Source organism: Hemitrygon akajei, chromosome 5 (assembly GCF_048418815.1).
Source record: "Hemitrygon akajei chromosome 5, sHemAka1.3, whole genome shotgun sequence".
Classification (NCBI taxonomy): domain Eukaryota; kingdom Metazoa; phylum Chordata; class Chondrichthyes; order Myliobatiformes; family Dasyatidae; genus Hemitrygon; species Hemitrygon akajei.
In genome coordinates, this window is record NC_133128.1 from 31,986,669 (window position 1) to 32,009,826 (window position 23,158).

General features: G+C 38.3%; 2 protein-coding genes across 9 annotated transcripts in view; one reads left to right on the plus strand and one right to left on the minus strand.

Annotated features, from left to right (window-relative positions):
• cmss1 (cms1 ribosomal small subunit homolog) overlaps nt 1-23,158 on the plus strand; it is a 290,453-nt gene that overhangs the window by 30,598 nt on the left and 236,697 nt on the right. For 6 of the 7 annotated variants that reach the window (XM_073045151.1, XM_073045147.1, XM_073045150.1 and 3 more), the window contains exon 2: nt 10,271-10,336. The gene's annotated coding sequence lies outside the window, so the exon portion shown is untranslated. Of the gene's footprint in view, nt 1-10,262; nt 10,337-23,158 lie in introns of those variants that run through there. The other variant, XM_073045149.1, reaches the window with a different exon arrangement.
• The window catches only part of filip1l (filamin A interacting protein 1-like), a 216,541-nt gene that overhangs the window by 19,099 nt on the left and 174,284 nt on the right, over nt 1-23,158 (minus strand). Inside the window, exon 5 of one of the 2 annotated variants that reach the window (XM_073045146.1) lies at nt 9,999-12,780. In XM_073045146.1, the coding sequence (XP_072901247.1) occupies nt 9,999-12,780 (2,782 nt within the window). Of the gene's footprint in view, nt 1-9,998; nt 12,781-23,158 lie in introns of those variants that run through there. The other variant, XR_012098883.1, reaches the window with a different exon arrangement.

Below are 23,158 nucleotides of genomic sequence, written 5' to 3' on the forward strand. Positions count from 1 at the left end.
AGCTAATTGGCCAGATTGAGCAGATGTCAAGTTTGAGAGATTTTAATTGTGACTACAAGATTGCTACCAGATGGAAATATAGGTATATGTTGAATCCTGATTTTATAGTTGGAACGGTATTTCAGTTCATGAAGCTTCATCAAAGTTGCCATATTTTTGTGCAGTAGTTCCATAATTCACATTTCCAGTTCAAAATTTCACATCTTCTAAAATAGGTTTGTGGGCAAAATCACTAGATGGGGGCAGCTCTAGGGTTCTTTGCCCAATATTTGTTCTTCATGTTGATCCTGATCTCCAAAGATAGATTTTCACCAGGGGGAAAAGAATGAAAATTGAGAATTGGAACTGTGACCGATTTTATCCCTTGTATCTCCACTATGAGGAACAATGGTGACTGTGGTATATGGAGATTTTAACTTTGGATATTTCAGATCCTTATGACTCTAAAATATATCATGGTACATCATATGATCTGCTTTCTTTGGGTTACAGAATATCTCATTATGTAAAACCAGTCAGAAAGATGAGTTTGAATCAATTTAAAAATTATTCATTGACCAGTTGATCATATACTTGCTCGTATACTAGCACTGACTGCTGGGAAGATGCAAAAACTGACTTTTTCTTTGATTTTTAAATAATCTAATGATTTAGTAATTAAAGTACTGTGCTATTGTATTCTATGTTCTATATTGTTATCAGGTTTTCTTTAGTTTGACTTTGTTTATGTATTTTCCCTGCTAGATTTCACTGTTTAATTTGGAGATGCAGCAGACTTAAAAGTTCTGCAATGAGATGTTTTTACAAGATGCTGTTTTGGTCATAAAAAGTAAAAAAAAAAGAATAATAATATGGTAACATAAAAATGTATATACAGTGGATTCTGGTTAATTGGGACATGCTGGGACCAGTACATTTTGGCCCAATTAAACAGCTGCCCCAATTAGCTGAATTTTTATGGAAGGAGTTAAATGAGTAACAAATAATGTTTTGAAATGAAATACAGAACAAATTGGAACATTCCCAAATACCACTACAGTACTATAAAACTGTGTATTAGTTCCTAATAGTTATTGATGGGGGAATTCGTCTGCCATGTTCCTTTGAAACCGATAGTACAAAATCAGACATCTAGTGTCTTTGTCCAATGCTTTTGATGATTGCATTCTCATAATCTTCATTTCCATAATAACATTCAAGATGATTGTAGATGCCTTCAAATTCTTCGTAGTTTTTAGCTTGTTGAAGTTGTGAAATCATTTCATTTTCACTCCTGGTCATTACCTCTTGCTATCTCCATCTCCAAGCCTGAATGCTTGAAACCACAGTGAGCGAAGCAGTTCTGAATTGTCTTATTGCTTATTTCTTGGGAACTGTTAGTGACAAAAATCACTACTTTTTGAACACAAGCACATACAACTGAAGCTATTTAAAAACTGTATGCTCCAAGCATGGTGTAGTGTCTAACAGTGCACGCAACTGATGCTAGTTAGAAACTGTTTGGCAACAGTCTCCTATTTCAATTAAGCGGCATAACGTCCCATATAAACGAAGGCAATCCCAGCTATTACCTTGATCAGATTTTGTTCTTTTAAGAGTTATCCCAAATAAGATGCTGCCTTGATTAACTCAATTAATCGGAATCTGCAGTATGTTAAATGTTGTCCTCATTAGAATGTATGTGCTCTGAAGCACAAAAATGGGCTGCAGTTGAACAAATATAATCAGCAGCCAATCTTCAGTGCTAGCATGGTTTGATCAGTTGATAGCATATCCTCAGTAATGCTTTGTAGTGCAGATAAATATTTCTGTTCATATTATGCTTTTGTGTCTCAGGTATTTGTTAGGAAACAAGTCTCTACAGCATTGTAGCTTTTCAGCATGGTTTTTTTAGTTACATTTTCACATTGTACATCTGTGTTTATAGCAGAGGTTATAGTAAACACACAAATGGCTGTATTTCACCTAATTAAGTGAGGTTCATTTATTTATTTAGAGAGATGGCATTGAAAAGGCCCTTCTGGCCCTTCGAGCCAACCACCCAGCAACCGCTGAATACCCCAATTTAACCCTAACTTAATCATGGGAAGTTACAATGACGAGTTCATCTACCTGGTCCATCTTTGGATTGTGGGAGGAAACTGGAGAACCTGGAGAAAACCTGTGCGTTCCATAGGGAGGACATACTGAGAATAGAGAATGCCAGGATTGAACTCTGAGATCTGACGCCCTGAGCTGTAATAGTGTTGCACTAAGCAATACAGTACCGTGGCACTCTTTTCAAAGTATTTCATCACAGGTGAATTACTTTGAAGGATTGTTTTTATGGACTAGCACAGCAAGATTCAACAGGCAGAATGAAGTAAATGACAAGCTAGCCTAATGTTGGTAGTCCATTCACAAACAAGAAAATCTGCAGATGCTGGAAATCCGAGCAATACACACACACACACACACACACACACACACACACACACACACACACACACACACACACACACACACACACACACACACACACACACACACACACACACACACACACACACACACACACACACACACACACACACACACACACACACCTGGGGGATCTCAGGAGGTCAGGCAGCATCTATGGAAAACAGTACAGTCAACATTTCAGGCCGAGCCTCTTCATCAGAACTGGAGAAGAAAAGATGAGGAGTCAGAGTAAGAGGTGGGGGAAGGAAGAACTAAAAGGTGATGGGTGAAACTGGGAAGGAGGAAGGGGTGAAGAGCTGGGAAGTTGATTGCTGAAAGAGATACAGGGCTGAGCACGGGAATCTGATAGGAGAGGACAGAAAGAAAAAAGGTAGAAGCACCAAAGGGAGGTGGCGGGCAGGTAAGGAGATAAGGTGAGAGAGATGAATAGGAATGGGGTGGGGCATTACCAAGAAATCAGTGTTCATGCCATCAGGTTGGAGGCTTCCCAGACAGAATATTAGGTTTTGCTCCTGAATGTGGCTTAATTGTGACAGCAGAGGAGGCCGTGGACTGACATGTTGGAATGGGAAGTGGAATTAAAATGGGTGGCCACTGGGAGATCCTGCTTTCTCTGGTGGACAGAGCCATAGGTGCTCAGTGAAGCATCTCCCAGTCTACGTTGGTTCTCACCGATATATAGGAGGCCATACCGAGAGCACCAGATACAGTAGGTGACCTCGCCTCACCTGGAAGGATTGTTAGAGGCCCTGAATGGTAGTAAGGGAGGAGATGTAGGAGCAGGTGTGGCACTTGTTTGGCTTGCAAAGATAAGTGCCAGGAGGGAGATCAGTGGGGAGGGATGAATGGACAAGGAAGTCACATTGGGAGTGAACCTTGTGGAAAGCAGAAAGTTGAGGGGAGGGAAGGATGTTCTTGGTGGTAGGATCCAGTTGGAGATGGCAGAAGTAATGGAGAATTATGTGCTGGATGTGGGGGTTGGTGGGGTGGTAGACGAGGACAAGAAGAACCCTATGCCTGGTGGGGTGGTGGGAGGATGGGATGAGGGCAGGTGTGTGCAAAATGGAAGAGAAGCTGTTAAGGGCAGCGATGATGGTGAAGGAAGGTAAGCCCCTTTCTTTGAAGAAGGAGGACATCTCCTTAGTTCTGGAATGAAAAGCCTCTTCCCGGGAGTGTATGCGGTGGAGACAGAGGAAGTGAGAGAAGGGAATGGCATTTTTACAAGTAACAGGGTGGGAAGAGGTATAGTCCAGGTAGCTGTGAGAGTCCCCGGGTTTATAATAAACCTCAGTAGATTAGCTCTCCCCAGTGATATAGACGGCGAGATCGAGAAAGAGGAGGGAGGTGTTGGAAATGGACGCAGGTAAATTTGAGAGCAGGGTGGAAGTTAGAGGCAAAGTTGATGAAGTTGATGAGTTCTGCTTGGAAGCAGCATCGATGCAGTTGTTGATGTAGTGTAAGAAAAGTTGGGGAGTGATACCTATGTAGGTTTGGAATGTAGACTTTTCTATGTAGCCGACTTAAAGGCAGGCATAGCTGGGACCCATGTGAGTGCCCGTGGCTACACCTTTTGTTTGAAGGAAGTGGGAGGAGCTGAAGGAGAAATTGAGAGAGAGGGCAATCTCCACTAGACGGAGGAGAGTGGTGCTGGAGGGCAACTGGTTGGTTTGTTGTCCAGAAAGAAATGGAGAGCTTTGAGGCCTTCCTGGTAGGAGATGGAGGTGTATTGGGACTGGACATCCGTAGTGAAAGTGATCCATAAGAAGTCAGGGCCAGAGAACTTGAAATCATTGAAAAGATCAAGAGCATGTGAAGTGTCATGGATGTAGTTAGGAAGGAACTGAACCGGGGGGATAAAACTGAGTCGAGGTATGCAGATACAAGTTCAGTGGGGCAGTAGCATGCAAAAACAAATGTTGGTAGTGTTGACCAAGGCATAAATATCAACTGGGATTTCTTGTCCTCCTGAACTGAATGAAGATTGGTGTGGTGTCTTATACAAAAGTCAACACCTCTGCCAGTCCTTCATTATCTTGAGCAAGTTTGAACCTGTCATTTCAAAGTACAGTTTGTAAAATTGCAGCATTAAGAATAAGCCACATTGTTGTTTGGCTCCATGTTAACTGTAGTCTTGATTGTAGTCATTCTTTTACTCAGAGGGCACAGAACTGGGCCTTCAGTGCCAGATATTGTGCACACATTTCACTAATCATATTCTATTCTCCTTGCATTCCTGTCAATACCCCCAGGTTTTATCACTAAATTGGGTGCAAAGGTCCATTTACAGAAGCCAGTTAACCTCCCATTTCTTATCTGTTTAACACCAATTATGTATATAACATGCTTTTATGTTCTTTGCCTCTGTCATAATTAAAATCTCTCATTCTTGGCATCTACACAATTTGGACAAATTAGTCTGTTTTCATTTACTATGTTTTTTCCCTTCATTAAATCAACCTATACTGTCTTTTGATGAAGTGAAGTCCAGTCTTTCATACATGTACTGTATGTCATGATTAGCTGGTATTTCTGGGTCCTCCTGCTGACAAACACTCTGAGAATTGATTTGCCCGTGCAAGCCGTCTATTTATTTATTTTGCAATCTTGCTGATTGGTAAAATTATTGTACCAAATTGAAGAGGATTGTCCATTTTCTTGGTTTTACAACTATAAATGTATTTGTCAATTGCTTAATTGATTTTCATCTTCAGCAACATGGAATGAATATGAGGCACAGAGATCGAAGATAAAGTGATCTTAAAAAAACACAGCCGTGGTAGTGTTATTCTGGGATAGATGCCAGATTGCAAAATGCAACATTATGCACTCATGACTGCCTTATGCAGACGTATTAAACACAATTACTAGATGTCAAGCTACCTGTATATTCTATTTTGTGAGGCCATGGTGGAAACTGCAACACATTTGTTGAACCATCCAAATCCAATGTGGTGAGGTCCAGGTTAAGTATACTGGTATAATTTTAGGCTAGAATAAGCTACTCCCACAACTTGATAGGTAAAAATTGAACTGACAAAGCCACATCCCCAGCTAAGCCAAATTTCACAGGTATAATGGAAACTGAATGCATAAGTATCAAAAAGTAATTTTAAAAAATCAGTCAAACAAGGATTTTAAAATGAATAAATAAAGCACCTTGTAATATTTCTTGGAACAAAAGTCTTAAGAAATAGTTATTCCTCTCCATACAAAAATTGGGCTTTCTGTTCCTTTGCTGGTCTAATATAGTAACAAGCAAGAGAACATCTGTAGATGCTAGAAATCCAAGCAACACACACAAAATACTGGAGGAGCTCAGCAGGCCAGGCAGCATCAGGGCTATAGTCCTGATGAAGGGTCTTGGCCCGAAAGTCGACTGTACTCTTTTCCATAGATGCTGCCTGGCCTGCTGAGTTGCTCTAGTATTTTGCATTGCCCGGATTAATATAGTGCTGGTTTAATGGAGTGTAAATGCTCAGGAATTGCAACAAATTCATTCTTTGTTATTTGATTCCATAAGGAGTCCATGTTAAAGCTCAGCCAGGAAATTACCAGCAGAGCTCGATCTTTGAGTTCAGGATGTGTTTGCACAGGACTTTGAAATGTTGAGCATAGAACTGCAGGCATTTTCTAGCACCTTTCAGCTCAATGTGGTTTGATACTGTAAAAACCTTGGCATGCCTGTTGGTTTTCTGCCTTCTGCTGTCTCTGCAGTTTGTAGGAATTTTATTTGCATCTCTAATTTTTTTTTGACATTAAACAGGAGAACAGGCTTGAAGGGCCTGGTGGCCTACTCCTGTCCTTATTTTCTTGCATATTCAACTACCGTTCCTGCTACACATTCAAAAAGATTATTGCTGATCTTTTACCCTAGTGTCATTTACCCGCACAAACCCCATACCTCTTGATCCCCTTAACGCCAAAAAAAAATCAACCTTGTGCCTGCTTTCTTTTGCGTTTTGAGTTCCAAAGGCAGGCGACTTTGTTCTTGAAGAAATTCATTTTTAACTCGATTCTTAATGGCTGGTGCTTTATTTTTGCGACTGCTACCTTTGTTTACAGATATCTCGGGCAGGAAAGACCTCAGCCTTTCATCTATCCTGTCTAGCCATGCAAGAATTATTTTTACAATTCAGTGAGATCATCTCTTATTCTTGTATGTCTATGATTATTGGCCAGCCTACTTTACCTAACTTCAATTGGTGAACCTTTGTTGTATTCTCGTCACTGTAAATACATCTTTCCATGGATAAGGCAACCTGTGCACACGTTCCAGGTGCAGTCTAACCAGGGCTCAATATAATTAGAGTAAAATGTATTTACTTTTGTACTCAAATCCCCTTGCAGTGAAGATCAATAAATCACTTTCTTATCTCATTACTTATTGTACTTGCGCTTTACGTGAATCATGTACTAAGCACAACAGTTTCCTCCGATTATCAACACCTTTCAATTCTTACCATTAATTGAACAGAATGTAAATAAATGTATAGAAATGAAATGATAGACCAGGGAATACAAATGGATTGAGAAGCACCCAAATAGAGAGAAAAAAACATTTAACGAAAAAAGGTAGAGAGGGCATATAATAGAGAAAAAAATTAGTTGTAAGCCAGAAGATTGGGAAGCTTTTAAAAACCAATAGAAGGGAACTAAAAAAGTCATAAAGAGGCTGAAGAGATTGTGGAGGCATTAGTAATGATCTCTCAAGAATCAGTTGATTCAGTTTGGTTCCAAAGAAATGGAAATTTGCAAATGTCACTCCACTGTTCAAGAAGGAGGAGAGGCAGTAGAAAGGAAATTATAGGCAGTTAGTCTAACCTTAGCGGCTGTGAAGATGTTGGAGTCGATTGTTAAGGATGTGGTTTTGGGGTACCTGGAGGCATGTGATAAAGTAGGCCGTAGTCAGCATGGTTTCTTTAAGGGAAATCTTACCTGACAAATCTGTTGGAATTCTTTGAAGAAATAAGAAGCAGTATAGATAAAGGAGAATTGGTGCATGTTGTGTACTTGGATTTTTAGAAGGCCTTTGACAAGGTGCCACTCATGAGGCTGCTGAACAAGTTAAGAGCCCTTGGTATTACAGGAAAGATACTAGCATGGATAGAGCATTGGCTGATTGGCAGGAGGCAAAGAGTGGGAATAAATGAGACTTTTCTGGTTGGCCACCAGTGACAAGTGGTGCTCCACAGGGGTCTGTGTTGGGACCACCTTTTTATGCTATATGTTAATGACTCAGTTGACAGAATTGAGGGCTTTTGTTTGCCAAGTTTGTGGCTAGAAAGAAAATAGGTGGAGGGGCAGGTAGTTTTGAGGAAGAGAGGCTACGAAAGGATTTAGATGGATTAGGAGAATGGGTAAAGAAGTGGCAGGTGGAATACAGTGTTGGGAAGTGTATGGCCATGCACTTTGGTTAAAACAATGAAAGCACAGACTGGTTTCTAAATGGAGAGAAAATTCAAAGGAACTTGGGAGTCCTTGTGCGGGATTCCTACATGTTAATTTGCAGGTTGAATTGGTGTTGAGGAAGGCAAATACAATCTCAGCTTTCATTTCAAGAGGACTAGAATATAAAAGCAAGGATATAATGTTGAGGCCTTATAAACCACTGGTGAAGCCTTACTTGGAGCATTGTGAGCAGTTTTGGGCCTCTTATCTTAGAAAGGAAGTGTTGACATTGGAAAGGGTTCAAAGGAGGTTCACAAAAATTATTCTGGATTGAAAGACATCATATGAGGAGGTTTTGATGGTCCTGGGCCTTTACTCACTGGAATCCAGAAGAATGTGGGCTGACCTCATTGAAACCTATCGAATGATGAAAGGCCTCAATAGAGTGGACATGGAGAGGATGTTTCCTGTGGTGGGGGAGACTAAGGCTGGGGACACAGCCTCAGAATAGAGAGGCATCCTTTTAGAACGGAGATGAGGTGGAATTTCTTTACCAAGAAACTGGTGAATCTATGGAATTTGTTGCCGCAGGTGGCTTTGGAGGCCAAATTATTGGGTATATTTAAAGAAGAAGTTGATAAATTCTTGATTTGTCAGGACATGAGGGTATACGGGGAGAAGGAAGGAGATTGAGGCTGAGAGGGAAAATGGATCAGCCGTGATGAAATGACACAGCAGACTCAATGGGCCAAATGGCCTAATTGTGCTCCTTTTTCTTACAGTTTTATGGTCTTATTATAGATATTACTTAAGAGATAAGATATTACGCAGTTTAAATTTGTTCATCCCAGGCAGAACATAGCTTAAGAATTTATTTGGGTTTAAGTGTTAAAATGTGAGGTAATTATTTTAAAACCACAGCTCACATTTTTCTAAAGAATGTTTGGTGCAAACCGCAACAATGCACTCTTTATCAGTTTTTAACTGCTGGTGGTTAAATTTTGGAAAATTCTGTAAAATTTATTCTGCAACATTGGCACATATAACATTGCTAACCTTACTGAAACAAGTACCGGGTCAGTGCATTTGAAATTCTGTGATTGATGAGTTTCATTTGACAACATGTACATTTTTGTTAACTTTATTAGAACATGGATATTTTAATTGTTGGATTCTAACCTGTTTAGTTCTAGAATTGTAGGTGACCATTTATCTCTGTGGAAAAAGAATCAAGCACCTCAAGGTCAATTAATAAGCAGATTGTAACATTTACCGTAATTGTAACATTGTTACTTCAGTCTCACAAAACCATGCAGTATGTACCATACTGTTTTCTTTCAGTATCATGCTCATTGTTTTTATGCATACCTGAGTGATTGTGCTTACCTGTCTTCAAATGTCAACACTGCTGCCTGGATCCGTGATTTTATAGTGATAAATGTATGAATGCTCAAGGCAGCTATTTGTTTAAAATTCCTCTCCCTGAGTGGCACTCTCAAAGTAGCACAGAGGAATTTCAAATGGGCACGTTGAATTTTCTTGTGCAATAGAAATTACTGGTCTCAGAGTAATCAGGGCTGACTGTATTTGAATGTGGTCCTTGAAGTCAAATAATCTGTTGTGGCTCCCAATTCAGCTAAATTTGAAATGGCTTAAGCAGAGTTCTTGCACATGGTCTTGCACAAAGACCATTTCCGAACAGCATATTTCACATTTTCCAGCAATTAAAATATATTTAAAAATGTGCAACGGTTGGAAAAAAGAAACTCAACAAGCAAATTCATTCTAATGTTTACTGCTATTTGAGCTGGTTTTCTCTATTACAACATATATCTGAATCTTTTTTTGTCTTTTAACATTTGAAGCAAATACAATTTTCTTATTTTATACAGGTGCAGATTAAATGGCAATTGACCTCTTATGCAAGTCTTTAATGTTGTGGAGTTACAGTTTAAAATATGTACACACAGTTCCAGAAGGATATTAAGTAGGTGTAGGGTTTATACATAACATGCACAAACCAATTTAAAATTAAAACAAAAGATGCAGGAAATGTCAGTGGATCTTTTAATACTGAAATTAAGAGGATTGTTATTCTAATTGGGGTGTGGGTTGGGTAAGGGAGGTTAATCATAGACATTACTTACTGTAATTTGTGAATGGCGTGGGGCAGGAGTGGCTGTTGGTGTGATAGTAATGCTGCTGGTGATTTTATTGGTTGATTTATTTGGTGTCCCATTAGTTATAGCTGGAGTTCTGATCTCTTGGACTGAACTGCAGGGACTCATTGGTCTTGAAACGGGTATGGCTGTTTGAATGTGGGGAGTACCTAAGTGAATATGGATTTTATTGTCTTCAGTGGTAATTACATTAGGGCTAGTATTTGACTTCTGTATCTGACGCCCTTGTATCCTTTCAGGTGAAACTCTGAAGATGGTGTGAGCTGCGGCAGCTTCCATTGGCTCGGGGGACAGCGTTCGATCTGGTGAGTGCATGGAATTTGCAGATACCGCAACTATTTGAATAGGCGACATTGTTCGTTCTGGAGTCGATGAACCACATGAGTCTGGAGTTCTGGATTTTGATCTCGATGTTGTCCTGCTAAGGGGCGACAAAGCACGCTCTGGAGTGGAGCACCCATCCATTACCTTTGATTTAACAGGTGTGAGGGAGGCATTTTGTATGATGGTAATTCTTTGCTTTGGAACACCACAGTTGGGGATGACTGCTGTGCTGGTGTATGAGAAAGAATTTTCTAAAGTGGGGCTCGTGATTTCAAGAGTAGCTGTACTTTGTCCATGATCTGGTGTAACTTTTATGTGAAGAGGTTGTCCTTGTTTCTGAGTAAGCACCAATTCACCTGGATGGGCCAGATTTCCATTCAGCTTTGATACTGTTTTTCCATTTTGGGCATAGGTTTCATTGTTCTTCATTGATGGAGCCCATGACCTTTTATTATTATGGACTCTATTCACAGTTAATGAATTATAGTTCACTTGCAATGATTGGTCATCATCTTGAGTGCTATAATCAGTTTCTTCACTTTCTGTGCATATTTTCCCATTCACTACTGCTTTTGCTAAAGGGATAAGGCTTTTATAATCAGGTGGTTCATTGTCTATAGCATCGGTCTGGATCTCCTTTGAACAGAGTTGGAACTCCCCAAATCTCCTGCCATTCATGCCGGGCCGAAGACTCTTGCTAAACCTTCTGTACCTTTCCAATTCTTTGGTAAGGTTTTCAGTTTCCCTTGCTAGTTCTTTGTTTCGATTTTCTTGTTGAGTCAGCTTTTTTTGCATTGATGCCTGCTCTGCTTTAAAATGAGACAATAAATCTTCAGTTGCCATATATTCATGAATTTTTTCTTTGAGGGCTTCCACTTCCCTTGTTAGATGGCTTGATTTTGCCTGTTCCTCACTGAGTCTGTCAAACAGGATTTGTTCTTGGGTTGATTCATTCTTTTCTGCTAGCTTGTATCTAGCTAGTTCCTTTTTCACAGTCTCAAGTTCTCCTGTCATTAATTTTAAACGCTGTTGCTCATCGCAGTACCTATGCTCCAGAGAGTCATAGTCATATTCTGTCTTCATAAGATCGTCTTCTCCCACCTGTGCATCTTTCAATTTACATTTCAGTCTTTCAACCTCATGAGTTAATTCTCTGATTTTATTGTCATCCTTTTGTAAACATGTAGGGGATTTGCCATACTCTTGTTTTCCTTTGTTTCTGAAGTACTCCTTTTCTATTGCTTCAAGAGATTGGAGTCTCTTCTTCATAAGGTTGGACTTGGACGAAAGGTCATTTCCTCGCTCTTCCTCAGCTTTCAGCTTCTTTTTAAGCTCATCTCTTTCCTTAGTCAAATTATATGTTTTCTCTTCCAATTCTGCTTTGGATTTCAGTGCTTTTTTGCTTTCCTCAATAAGTTTTTCTGTTACAACTGTAACTTTATTTTCTTCTGTCTGAAGCTGGGCATTTGCATTTTGAAATTTGTCCTCTGTTTGCCTCATCTTCTCTGCCATATTTTTTCTTTCATCAACCAGCATTACAGTTAATGTTTTAAGCTTGCTTAGGTCCTCTTTCATGGCCAATTCGGTTTTCTCCAGTTTGTTTTCAATTGCTTCAAGTTCCCTAACTCTTACTTTTAAAGTCTCTAATTCATTTGCTAATTGCTTTGTTAGATTTTTCTCTTTTTCCAGATTGCATTTAAGCACATAGCATTCTTGTTTACTTTTACTGAAGGCATCCTCCAATTTTTCCAATTCCATTATTCTTTTCTTTAGTTTCTCTACCTCTGTTTTTAGATTCCTACTATGGCTTTCTTCCTTTTCTAATTTTCTGTTGAGATCCCGGCACTGGTCCTCCATTTTTAAAAGTTCCTCATCTTTTCCTTCTATTTCTAAAACACGTTTCCGTAGAACTTCTACCTCTGCCCTCAAGCTGGAATTTCCACACTCGCCTCTGTTTATTTTTTCCCGTAAATCTTGCAGTTCTTCTTCCGCTTTCTTCAGTGATTTATTAGTCTCCTCCAACTCGTCTATCTGTCGGCTGAGTGTGGCCAATTTTAGTCGGAGCTGTCGATTCTGGCTTTCCTCATTGGTCAATTTTGCCATCGTTGTTTCCTGTTCCTGATAAAATCTGTTGGTTTGTGTTTGAAGTTCAATCTCAAGAGCAAATACTTTATGTTCTTCTTCAGTTGCCCTTTCTTCAGAGGTTGTTAGCTTTTCCTGAGCTTCCTGTGCAATGACGGATAGCGTCTGGACTTTTTGATTCTGTTGGGTGAGCTGCTCTGAAAGTCGTTGCTGTTCATCCACAAGGATCAATGCAAATGATTTCAGTTTGGTAAGCTCTTCCTTTAACTTTGCAATTTTCTTGACATTTTCTAGTTCTTTTTTCACCTGATATGCTTTTTCTTGGTCAATCAGCTTTTTCAATCTGCAAGGAGAGGAAACAGTGGTTTCACTGTAATATTGTCAAAATTGTTCCATTGCTTCATTTAAACATTTGAATAAAATGTTTTGCTAATTACTGTAAATAATTACAGTTGGTACAGTTAATCAATTTTGACTGCTCAACTTTTTATTAAAAATCTGAAGATACTGAACATGTAAAACAAAAACAGGACATGCTAGAAACATAACCAAACAATCAGCATCAATGGATAAAATAGATTGGTTGGTGTATCAGATGTGTAAAGGCTTCTATTCCCCCTTGGATGCTAAATATATTTATAATTTTATGATAATTATAGAATTTATCAAATAGCTATGTGAAAATATTTTCTCTCATAATGTTGTCTAAATGTAATTGGCTCAGAATCATTTATGTACAATGAGAAAGAACAGTGTAATAAATTTAAGATCCCATAGAATTATATTCCAAATCTAGTTATTCCTTGAATATTGTACAACTCTCATAATTTTCTGATAGGATCAACAAAAATATTAGAAATACGCAAAATTGTTCATGATGAACATTGTATTAAATTTTCCCATTGGCAAATAAGTGAAGTTAGCACTTATTTTTGTAAAAAGCCTGAGTTACTAGTTAATATTTTACTCCAAACTTGTTGTTAAGATCCTTGTTTCTCTTTGGTTAATTAAATGGAAACGAGATGTGATTAGTAGTTCCTTTTCATTTAAAGTGCTTGTGATGAAATTAAGATTTGTCATGTTTAATTCCTAACCCCACAGATATTTTACACTTCAGTCTTATCCTCTAGTTCTGTTCATATTTATAATTAACTATGCATCACTGATTTCCATTTTATATCCATCTAAACAAGAAAGCCCTTAGTCTAAGTAGTTCAAGTATTTCACCATAAAATCTTAAACTGCTTTCTACGCTGATGCACCATATTTATTTTCTACTTTAAGCACAGAGGTTGCATTAATAGACTGCTGATGTAGTTCTATGTATCTGATTGCAGGTGAGCTCAACCTGTGTAAATTTATTTGTAATCGTTGATCTCAGTTGAACGTAGTCTGCTGACAGAAATTGCTTTGGAATTCCTTTGCTAGGTCTTTCTACTTAAAATCTATGACTTTCACCTTCTATGAATTTCCTAATATGGTTTGATGTCATTTTGTAAATGATAACACAGACATCTAGGGTTTCAGTATATTCATTTATTTATTGGGATGCCACGTGGAATAGGCCCTTTGAGCCAAGTACCCAGCTATCCCACGACCTAATCCTCGCATAATCACGTGACTTAATTCTAGTTTCATCCCGGGACAATTTACAATGACCATTTATCCTACCAATCAGTATGTCTTTGTACTGTGGGAGGAAACCAGAGCACCTGGAAGAAACCCACACAGTCATAGGGAGAATGTACAAGCTCCTTACCTGAGAGACAGTACATAATGGGTGGCATGATAGCACAGCGGTTAGTGTCATGTTATTTCAGTGTCAGCAGGAAGATTGGGGTTCAATTCCCACAGCTGTCTGTAAGCAGTTTGTGTGTTCTCCCCATGACCGTGTGGATTTTCTCTGGGTGGTCAGGTTCCCTCCCACATTCCAGAGATATGTGGGTTAGGGTTAGTGAGTTGTGGAGCATTGTAGTTATTGAAATACAATTAGTTATGTTCATATCAATACTCAATATTCAGAATACATTACTTCAGCAAAAGTCTGTAAATTCAACAGGCATCTGAATATGAAATGATCCCTACTAACTGCATTAAATTTAAAAAATAAACAGATGACCTTTGTTGTGCTTCTTTTCAGTAATAATATTTAATAGTTTATACTCATTGGATGATATGGCCAAAATTCACTATTAATAGCAATCTATGTTAGAATGCGTTTTATGGAGTAGATTAATTGGTGCATTATTCCCTGAAGCAATACTAAATTACCAACCAATAATTTCTAAATGCAATTTGTAAATGGTATTATCAAGTTTTTTTTAAATAATTGCAGCTGTATCAGTGACTTTACTCTGAAAAAGAAAATGGTTCTTTGGATATTTTTATGTAATTTTCGTGAAATTTTGTTTTTATTTTCCTTTTCTTGAAAATCCCTTTGGAAAACTACTACTGGGACTGCTTTCACCTTCCTTGTTTTCATAATGTATCGAGCTCACACTTCAGAGGTACATCATTTAATGGGAAGTGTTTGGCTTGACCTGAGATCATGGCAATTGTCATTTGGTCTGGTGTTTAGAAATGGACCATTTTGTTTCTTACAATGATTACATTTCAACTTAATTGGCTGTAACTTTTTGAATCAGTTATAAAAAGAAACTCCATGTAATTTCACATCTGTCTTTTCTTATGACTTGGTAACTCATGAATAAAATATTAATCTCTTGGATAAAGTGTTAGAAATTGTTTGGTTGCCCAGAAACATTACTTTAGCAGTTGCCAGTGGGAGTGAGAATGAGGAAAAATTCAGGGAGAAATTTGATTCACTAAATCTCCTTGAAAATGGTAGTGTTGTGAAGGATCATGAAAGATATTGTCCCGGCATTTGTTATTCTATATTGCACGTGTTCTTAAAAAAAATTCTTTATAATTTTCATCCTGATTATTTTTGTGCTCCAAGCAGCTTTGAGATTAATAGTGTGATGGTAGCTGTCTGAAATTATTTTATAATGAAAATGGCTTCCATTATTTTCATTCATGAAAGCAGATTCATTCTAGAAAGCAGATTAAGCAATATAAGGGAACAGATGTATAAACAGGAAGACTCATGGAGAAAATCAAATTGAAGTGAAAACAGGACTTTTGAAACAAGAGGAAATTGGTAAATGAATTTTTTTTTGCAGAAATTCAGCAGTTTAAAAACTCTCTAACAACATTGTGGTTAGGCTTTTAAGATGCCATCTATCCAATAATCCAAACCCAATTAGAGCAGGAAACATGCCATATCAGCTGAATTGGCATTTATATGAACACTTTGAAGAAGCATTGAGTAAGGGCTGTCTGAGTGTGGATTTCAATACCCACCATCTGAAGTAGCTCAGTATTACCTGTACTGACTGAGGTTGGATATGTCACAGAAAGTGCAATTACCAGTAGGCAAATGAGATAACCAATACGAGGGAAAGCTCTTTCACCTTAACTATGACAATTTATCTGTTGCTAATGCATTTTTCCACTTTAGAGTGGAGAGGAATGCCATTGCTAAGTCTCATGGAGACAAAGTTCTGTATTCATGTGACCCACTGTTGCAGGGCTTGATGGCTTGAATTTAGGGCAGATTGAACAACTTTAAAACAGACAGGTTGAGCATGGTCATGTGTCTAACCCTGATTTAGTGCAGAAGTGTCTGTCAGAATCAAGAACATTTAAAGATCTTCTGACCTGGTGAAAATATCATACAGAATTACTTGCTTGTTCACAGCAGGCAAAGCATACTTCAGAGAGAAGTTACAGAGCCCACAGCCGGAAGATTAGTTCAAATCTCTGCAATTTCACCCAAGTTATGACTGGTTGTGTGTAATTAACCAATTAGGGCATACTTGCTATACTACAGAAAACTGCCCAGGCATGTTCTGTGCACAAAGAACAGGACAAGTGTAGTTTAGCTTATTTCCTCTAGGTTTACCTTATGCCATCATCAGAAAAGTGATGCCAGGTTTCAGTGTTATCAGCTAGCAAAAACCAATGACATTCTAAGTTTTTGCCAATATAATATGATTTCAGTCTTGGTCCAAACATATCTTTAGCCTGATCACTTCAACAGCTTCATTGATGCCATCTTCCATGATGATCCTGTCTTTATGGATATTTACCCAAGATTGTACAGTGTTACTTTCATCTTGAATCTCCTTTAATGAAGCAATATGCTTGCATTGGACAGGTTTGGGCATGGACAAGTGCCAAGAAATGGCCAAACGAACTTGAGAGTGCTTAACCATTTCCCGAGGGATTCTACTCAATCATCATTACCTAATCCCCTGCCTTCAACATCCTATGAGCACAAAAATTGAATTGGACTGTCCGCATAAACACAATCACAAGAAGAAGTCAGAGGTCAGAATCTTGCAGCAATTTATTCACCTCCTGATATCAATTATAGCAATTGAAGGAACTGGCTTCATCACTACCATGTCAAGAACAATTAGGGACAGGCCATGAATATCAGTGAAATCTACATTCTGTTTATGAAATTTAAAAAAAAGTATAAGCTTCCAAGGCTTTTTCCCCTTTCCACCAACAAAGCACAAGTCAGGAGTGTGGCGACTGCTCTCTAACGGGTTAGTTAGTTGTTGTCCCATCTAGTACCAGGCAAATAACCTCTTCCCTAATGTCAACAAGACAAAGGAGATGGTTATGGACTTTAGGAAAGCTCGCACCACTCACACACACAGCCGTGGAAAATGCAAGCAGTTCCAGTCTCCTGGGTCTGCACCTTTCATGGTCCCAGAACCCATCTTACACACTCCAGAAGACCCACCAATTCGTCTACTTTCTGAGGAGGCTGAAGAGAACTGGACTTTGCACATCCATACACAAGTCATTTTACAGAGACACAGTAGAGAGCCTTCTCCACGCTGCATCACTGCTTGGTGTGGAAATTGCACTGTGGTGGACAAGAAGGCTCTAGAACGGGTAGTCAAAATTGCCCAGCGCATCACTGGAACTTGCCTGCCTGCTGTCAAAGACATTTATACAGAAAGGTACCAGTAACATCATGAAGGATCTCACACACTCTGTGCGTGGATGAGGGAGGAAGCTATGTAACATATGGCAGGACCACCAGACACAAAAACAGTTACTTTCCCCAAGCAGTAAGATTGAATATCACCTCCAGCCTTTGTTTTCTAAGAACTCTATTGTCTTCAAAGGCAGACTGCTCCCTCTTAAGTTCGAGATGCTTGTATTTTTCTCAGGATGATTGATGTTTATTTCTGTAACTTCACATCCTGTTCTGTAGTGTATTGCTTCCGTATTGTTCTAACAAGTAACTTTTGATCCCTTCCTATTTTGTTTTCCACAGACCAACAAAACATGCTTTTATATTCCCACAATGTACTGCCATGTCTAACTTTATCATTTTACATCAACATTATACAAAATCTTGCATGTTGATTCAGCTTCCTGCCTCTCCTTCCAAACTGAACATATGAAATTCTTTTGAGTCTGATGTTATTGTCTAACAATCGCAATAATCATCAGCATCATCATCAAATTTAAATAGTCATATTTACACCTAGCATGGTTTAAAAAAAAATCTTTGTAAGCAACTTATCTTTGGAAACACTTGGTCCTCCCCTGCTGCCACATTGAGGGCACACTCAGGTTGGAGGAACAACACCTTATATTCCGTCTGGGTAGCCTCCAACCTGATGGCATGAACATCGATTTGTCAAACTTCTAGTAATTGTCCCCCCACTCCTCTCCTTCACCATTCCCCATTCTTGTTTCCCTCTCACACGTTCTCTTCTTACCTGCTGATCACCTCCCTCTGGTGTTCCTCCTCTCCCCTTTCTTCCATGGTACTCTGTCCTCTCCTATCAGATTTCCCCTTCTCCAACCCGTTATCTCTTCCACCAATCAACTTCCCAGCTCTTTACTTCACCCCTCCCCCTCTGCCAACTTCATCTATCACCAGCCACCTGGTACTTCTTCCTCTCCTTCCCCCACCTTCTTATTCTGACTTCTTCTCTCTTCCTTTCCAGTCCTGATGAAGGATCTCAGCACAAAGTGCTCCCTGACCCACTGAGCCTCTCCAGTGCATTGTGAATATTGCTCTAGATTCACAGCCTCGTCAGTACCCCTCGTGTCTGCTGATCATCACTTTCCATTCCATTGTAATGCAACATTCAACCCAATAGTCCATTCTCTTCCCAAATTTAATTTGAATTTTTAAAATGAATTTTGCCTGTTATCGTCTGTTTCGTACATACTTATAATAGGGCTAGAAATTATTTAGTGAAGACCTTAGTTTTTATTTGCTATAATAATAGTGAAGCTGAAAATCAATTGCTGAAAGTGATCAGGATTTATGAGCTCATCATTCTCTTCTTTAATCCGTGCCCTCTGGTTTCTTAGCTTCCTTACAACAGAATCAACTTAAACATGTATACTCTTATTAAAACCCTTCATGGTTTACTCACCTCTGATCTAAAGAGAGCAATTCAAGCTTCTTGATTATCTCCACATAACTTAGGTTCCTCTCCTCTAGTGTCATTCTTGTAAATTTGCTACATCCTCTCAAAGGCCTCTATGAAATGCTATGCCCAGAATTTTATATGGTAATTGACTGAGGCCGATTCAGTATATTTATTATGGGTTAACTATGCCTTAAGATTTAACCAGAACTTGTTTTGTAGTCTTTGAAATAAATATTTAATTCTGTTTACCTTCAGTCATAAATCTGAATTTGGCAAACTGCCTGTGGGAAAGGTATAGCCTCTTGTCTGCAATATCTGAATAATAACTGGCTAGTTTACACAACTTGAAAATAAAAGGGTATGTCCATCCCAGAATTTGTGCTAGATGCTGCAAAATGTGGCATACAGAAGATTATAATTTGTTCATCAAACCAGGCAGCACCTGTGAAAACAGAAACTACGTTAATATTAACTCTGATTCTTTCTCCACAAATACTACATGACTTACTGAATGCTTCCACCTTTTGGTTTCTCTTTCTGTCAGGGTTCTAACACTTGTGGTTCTTTTGCTTTTGCAACTATAAATGTGTTTGTATTAAAATATGACCAGACCTTCGTGCGGCCCAAATCAAAATTACTGTATGTGGTAATTGAATTGAAAATTTTAAAATTCAGTGTTTTTTATTAGTATATAATTGTGTTAAAATTCACAATATACTATTTGGAGAAAGAAAACTCCGATTTTAAACCTCCGCTGCCTTGCAGCCATAACCACCCATGGGAAAGGCTTCGGGAGGAAACCCTGAGGAAGGAATCCGGAGCCGGGGTGCCTAAGGCAGTTTGATGTTGTTTACAACTTCATTCTGGCAACCCCTGCGATGACACTGGTGCCAAGCTGTATCAGCGCTTGCCCTTCCTCTGGACTACATGGAGAGGGGGAACCCGCTGCATGGGCATCAGCCGGTTCTTCAAATCTTCCCGCCCGGGCTTGTGCCCCAGAGAGGTCACAGTCCACTAGAGGCACAAGCCCACAATCTCCTGGGATGGATGGCTGCCTACTACTTGAATTTGACCAAATGTCAGAAAATGAATTGGACTGATGGTAATAATAAACTTTTCATTTTATGAAGAAGATCATTTGGCAGAATGGATACTTTTGAGTTTCAGTTAACTTGGAAGATTTAACTTGAAAGAGGTCCAGTTTAGATGACAATAAAATTTTAATGAGGGTCCATAAAAGCTCTTTATTTACTATGGAAGTGCTCTTGAGTTCACTTGCATGTATTCTGTTTCTAAAGTTCATTTCTAGCCTGAATTACAAATTACACAAACAGGGACCAAGGGGGAGAGCAAATTGTTTGTACTTCCTCAACATGTGTCCTAGGAGATCTTTATCCTTATCGTTATAGTCAGTCTCCCACCTGAAGCTGGAAATGTGGCATCTAGCCAGCATTTGAAAGAATTTTGAGCAATTGGATGCTGCTGCCAGGACCAAGGAACTGTCTTTTGTTGTCAGTGTGATTTTGGACAATCTTTGTAGTTGCAGGAGGCTCAAAACCAAGGAACAAAGAAGCACAAGCCTTCCTTGTAGTGCCCAGAGGATTATTTCTTGTCAAAGTCCCAAAAGGAAGAAAAACCATTTCTGGCCCTCATTTCCCTTTGCAATATGTTATCTGACGGGGATGTCACAATAACTTCCTGAACTTCCAGGTTAAAATTGCATTCCTCCTCCAGTAACTGCACTGCAGCAGATTTTGTGATATGGCGTGTCCCTGTTGAGCTCTGAGGGGGATTCCACGTTCCCATTCAGGATCAAGATAATATGAGAACCTCCAAAAGATGTCAGTGTTTCATGAACACCACAGCATCTTCCAAGCAAGCATGATTAAATTTAGCCATAATTTTCTGTGGATTATGAAAAGAAGCATGTACTTCTTTGTGTGTGCCTGAATTTGTATTTATGTTCTAAAGAATATATTTGGCCCAGCAGTTTGCAGTCATGTACTAGTTATCTAACTTTTATGCAGATTTTCAGACCTTTTTGTTGTTCTTAAACTTGTTTAATCAATGAAAGATACAAATATAGCTTAAGCTCATTGGACTAACATCGGATGTTATTGAACATTATTTACAAGTCATAGTACAAAGGAAACTTCTGTTAAGTCACTTTGTTTCAAACATTTTTTGATTGAACGGCTGTATCTGAGGTACTGTATTTCTACGACAACACTTACTCGTTCATTTCTGAATCTTCAGTAATCAAAGGCATTAGCATAGGGGCAAACAAGGCTATTAGTACTGTTACTGAGAATACCAAGCAGCATTTTAAGTGCTGGCTACATTTTTAGTGTTCTTGTATAAAATTAGAAAAGAAAAACCTACTGTCAGAAGAATGTTCCCAGTGAAGGGAGTAGTTGCTGCTCATTGGCTGCAAGTGATGTCATGTTTTCAGTAGATGGTTGTAGCCTGGTTCACATTACAGTTATTTTACTGAGTTCTGGGGTCAATTAGCAATTTAACCTCAGAACTTTGGGGAAGAAACTTGCAAAGTGATTTTTTTGTTACAGGGCTGATAGAGGAGGAAAATAAATGTAATGTGAATTAAAGATCTTTGAGAAAACAGCTCTTTATAATTTAACATGTTAAAACCTAGGAAAATCACTTCATCAAAACTTTGGTGATTTTCTTGGCATTGAGATTTGCAAGGCGCTTGTTGTATTAGAGGGAGCAATGTAAGTTTTTGCGGACTTGTGTGCTGGGGTTAAATTGCAATCTAAACAAGGCATATGTGCTGTTTCCCTTCTGCTAGATGATGTATCCTCAAACTACCAGTGTGATGATTTAGTGTAAGAGGTATTACTGGCTTCCCAACCAGATTACAATTTTAAATCCCAGGGCTGTATGTGTGTTTTGATTTTGTATTAGGCACTTTGAACATTTATGGCTTCTTGATCAGACTGGAAAAGTTGTTGATTTTGAATCCTACAAGCTATATATGCAGAAAATCACGCATTTAATGGTTACATCACATTTAAAGATGCAAATACCTCCTGAATCCTAGCAGTGACCAAAGTGAAATTTTGAAGACCTGCTTTTCTTTTTCACTTAACCAATTAAATCTCTATGCAAACTAGCTTGCATTTCAAAACTTATCCTATTCAAAAGCACTGGAAAATTTTAATTTTAACAATTCAATTTGTAAATCATTGCCAAACCCATATTTTTTAAAAAAAAATTAGTTAAAAAAAAAATTTCTTTGAGCACTTTAAATCCAGAAGAAGATGTCATATATAAAACAGCAAATTCTGAGTGATGTCTTAATAGTTTCACATGTTGTTCTTCATATATTTTGCAAGTGATGTTGGAAAGCCATTATAGTTATACCATAATAGTATTATAAAATAATCAACCACTTAAACTTCTTTGTACCTAAATAATCCATAGTAACATGTCATAAGGGCACTGGAATATTAGTTATTATATGTTTAATGAACATCTCTGAAAATTAATAATTACACAATAAGGAGCTGCAGTTTGGCTGAAGTTGTAATGTTGGAAAATCATTATAATTTGTAACATTAAAAATCTTTTAAGGAATTGTTTAAGTATTTAGTAATAGAATTCAGAAGCTTTTTTATGGTAGTCCTAGAGTAAGTCACTGGCCGCTTATAGGTGTTTGCATGCAGGCAACTTTTTGCATTTAGTGCGTTGAAATAAAGTATTTACAACAAAAATTAACTGTTTTAATCGATGTTTTAAATGAATAGTTTCATTGAAATTGACATGTTTAGATGAATTATATCATTAGTTTTGCAGTTCAGACATATTTATCTCTCTTTATATGGTTATATTTCATACTTTGTTCATATTATAATGTTTAATAGATTGTTGAGTTTCATGAATTAAGACCTCAAAATTACAATGACTTGCAAGAAAGATAAGTTAAAGTGCTGCAAGACATGATGTGACATGTGTATTGTCTTAGCAAATGTGCTTTTCACTAGAAAATTGTAATTTTGCATAAATCAGTTGGTTCCAGTTGAATAGTTTGGCTGAATTTGTTAGGTTTTGTTTTCATCAGCAGAATTGAGTTTTAAAGTTATCTGAACCAGAGGAAATGTCCACCTTTGGGTATATATGAATTATTCCTAGTTCTTAGAAACTGACTATTTGAATTACTTTCTTAATTGTACTTACTCTGTTAACATCTCCACAATTTGCGAACGTTGAGAAAAAGTATGGGAA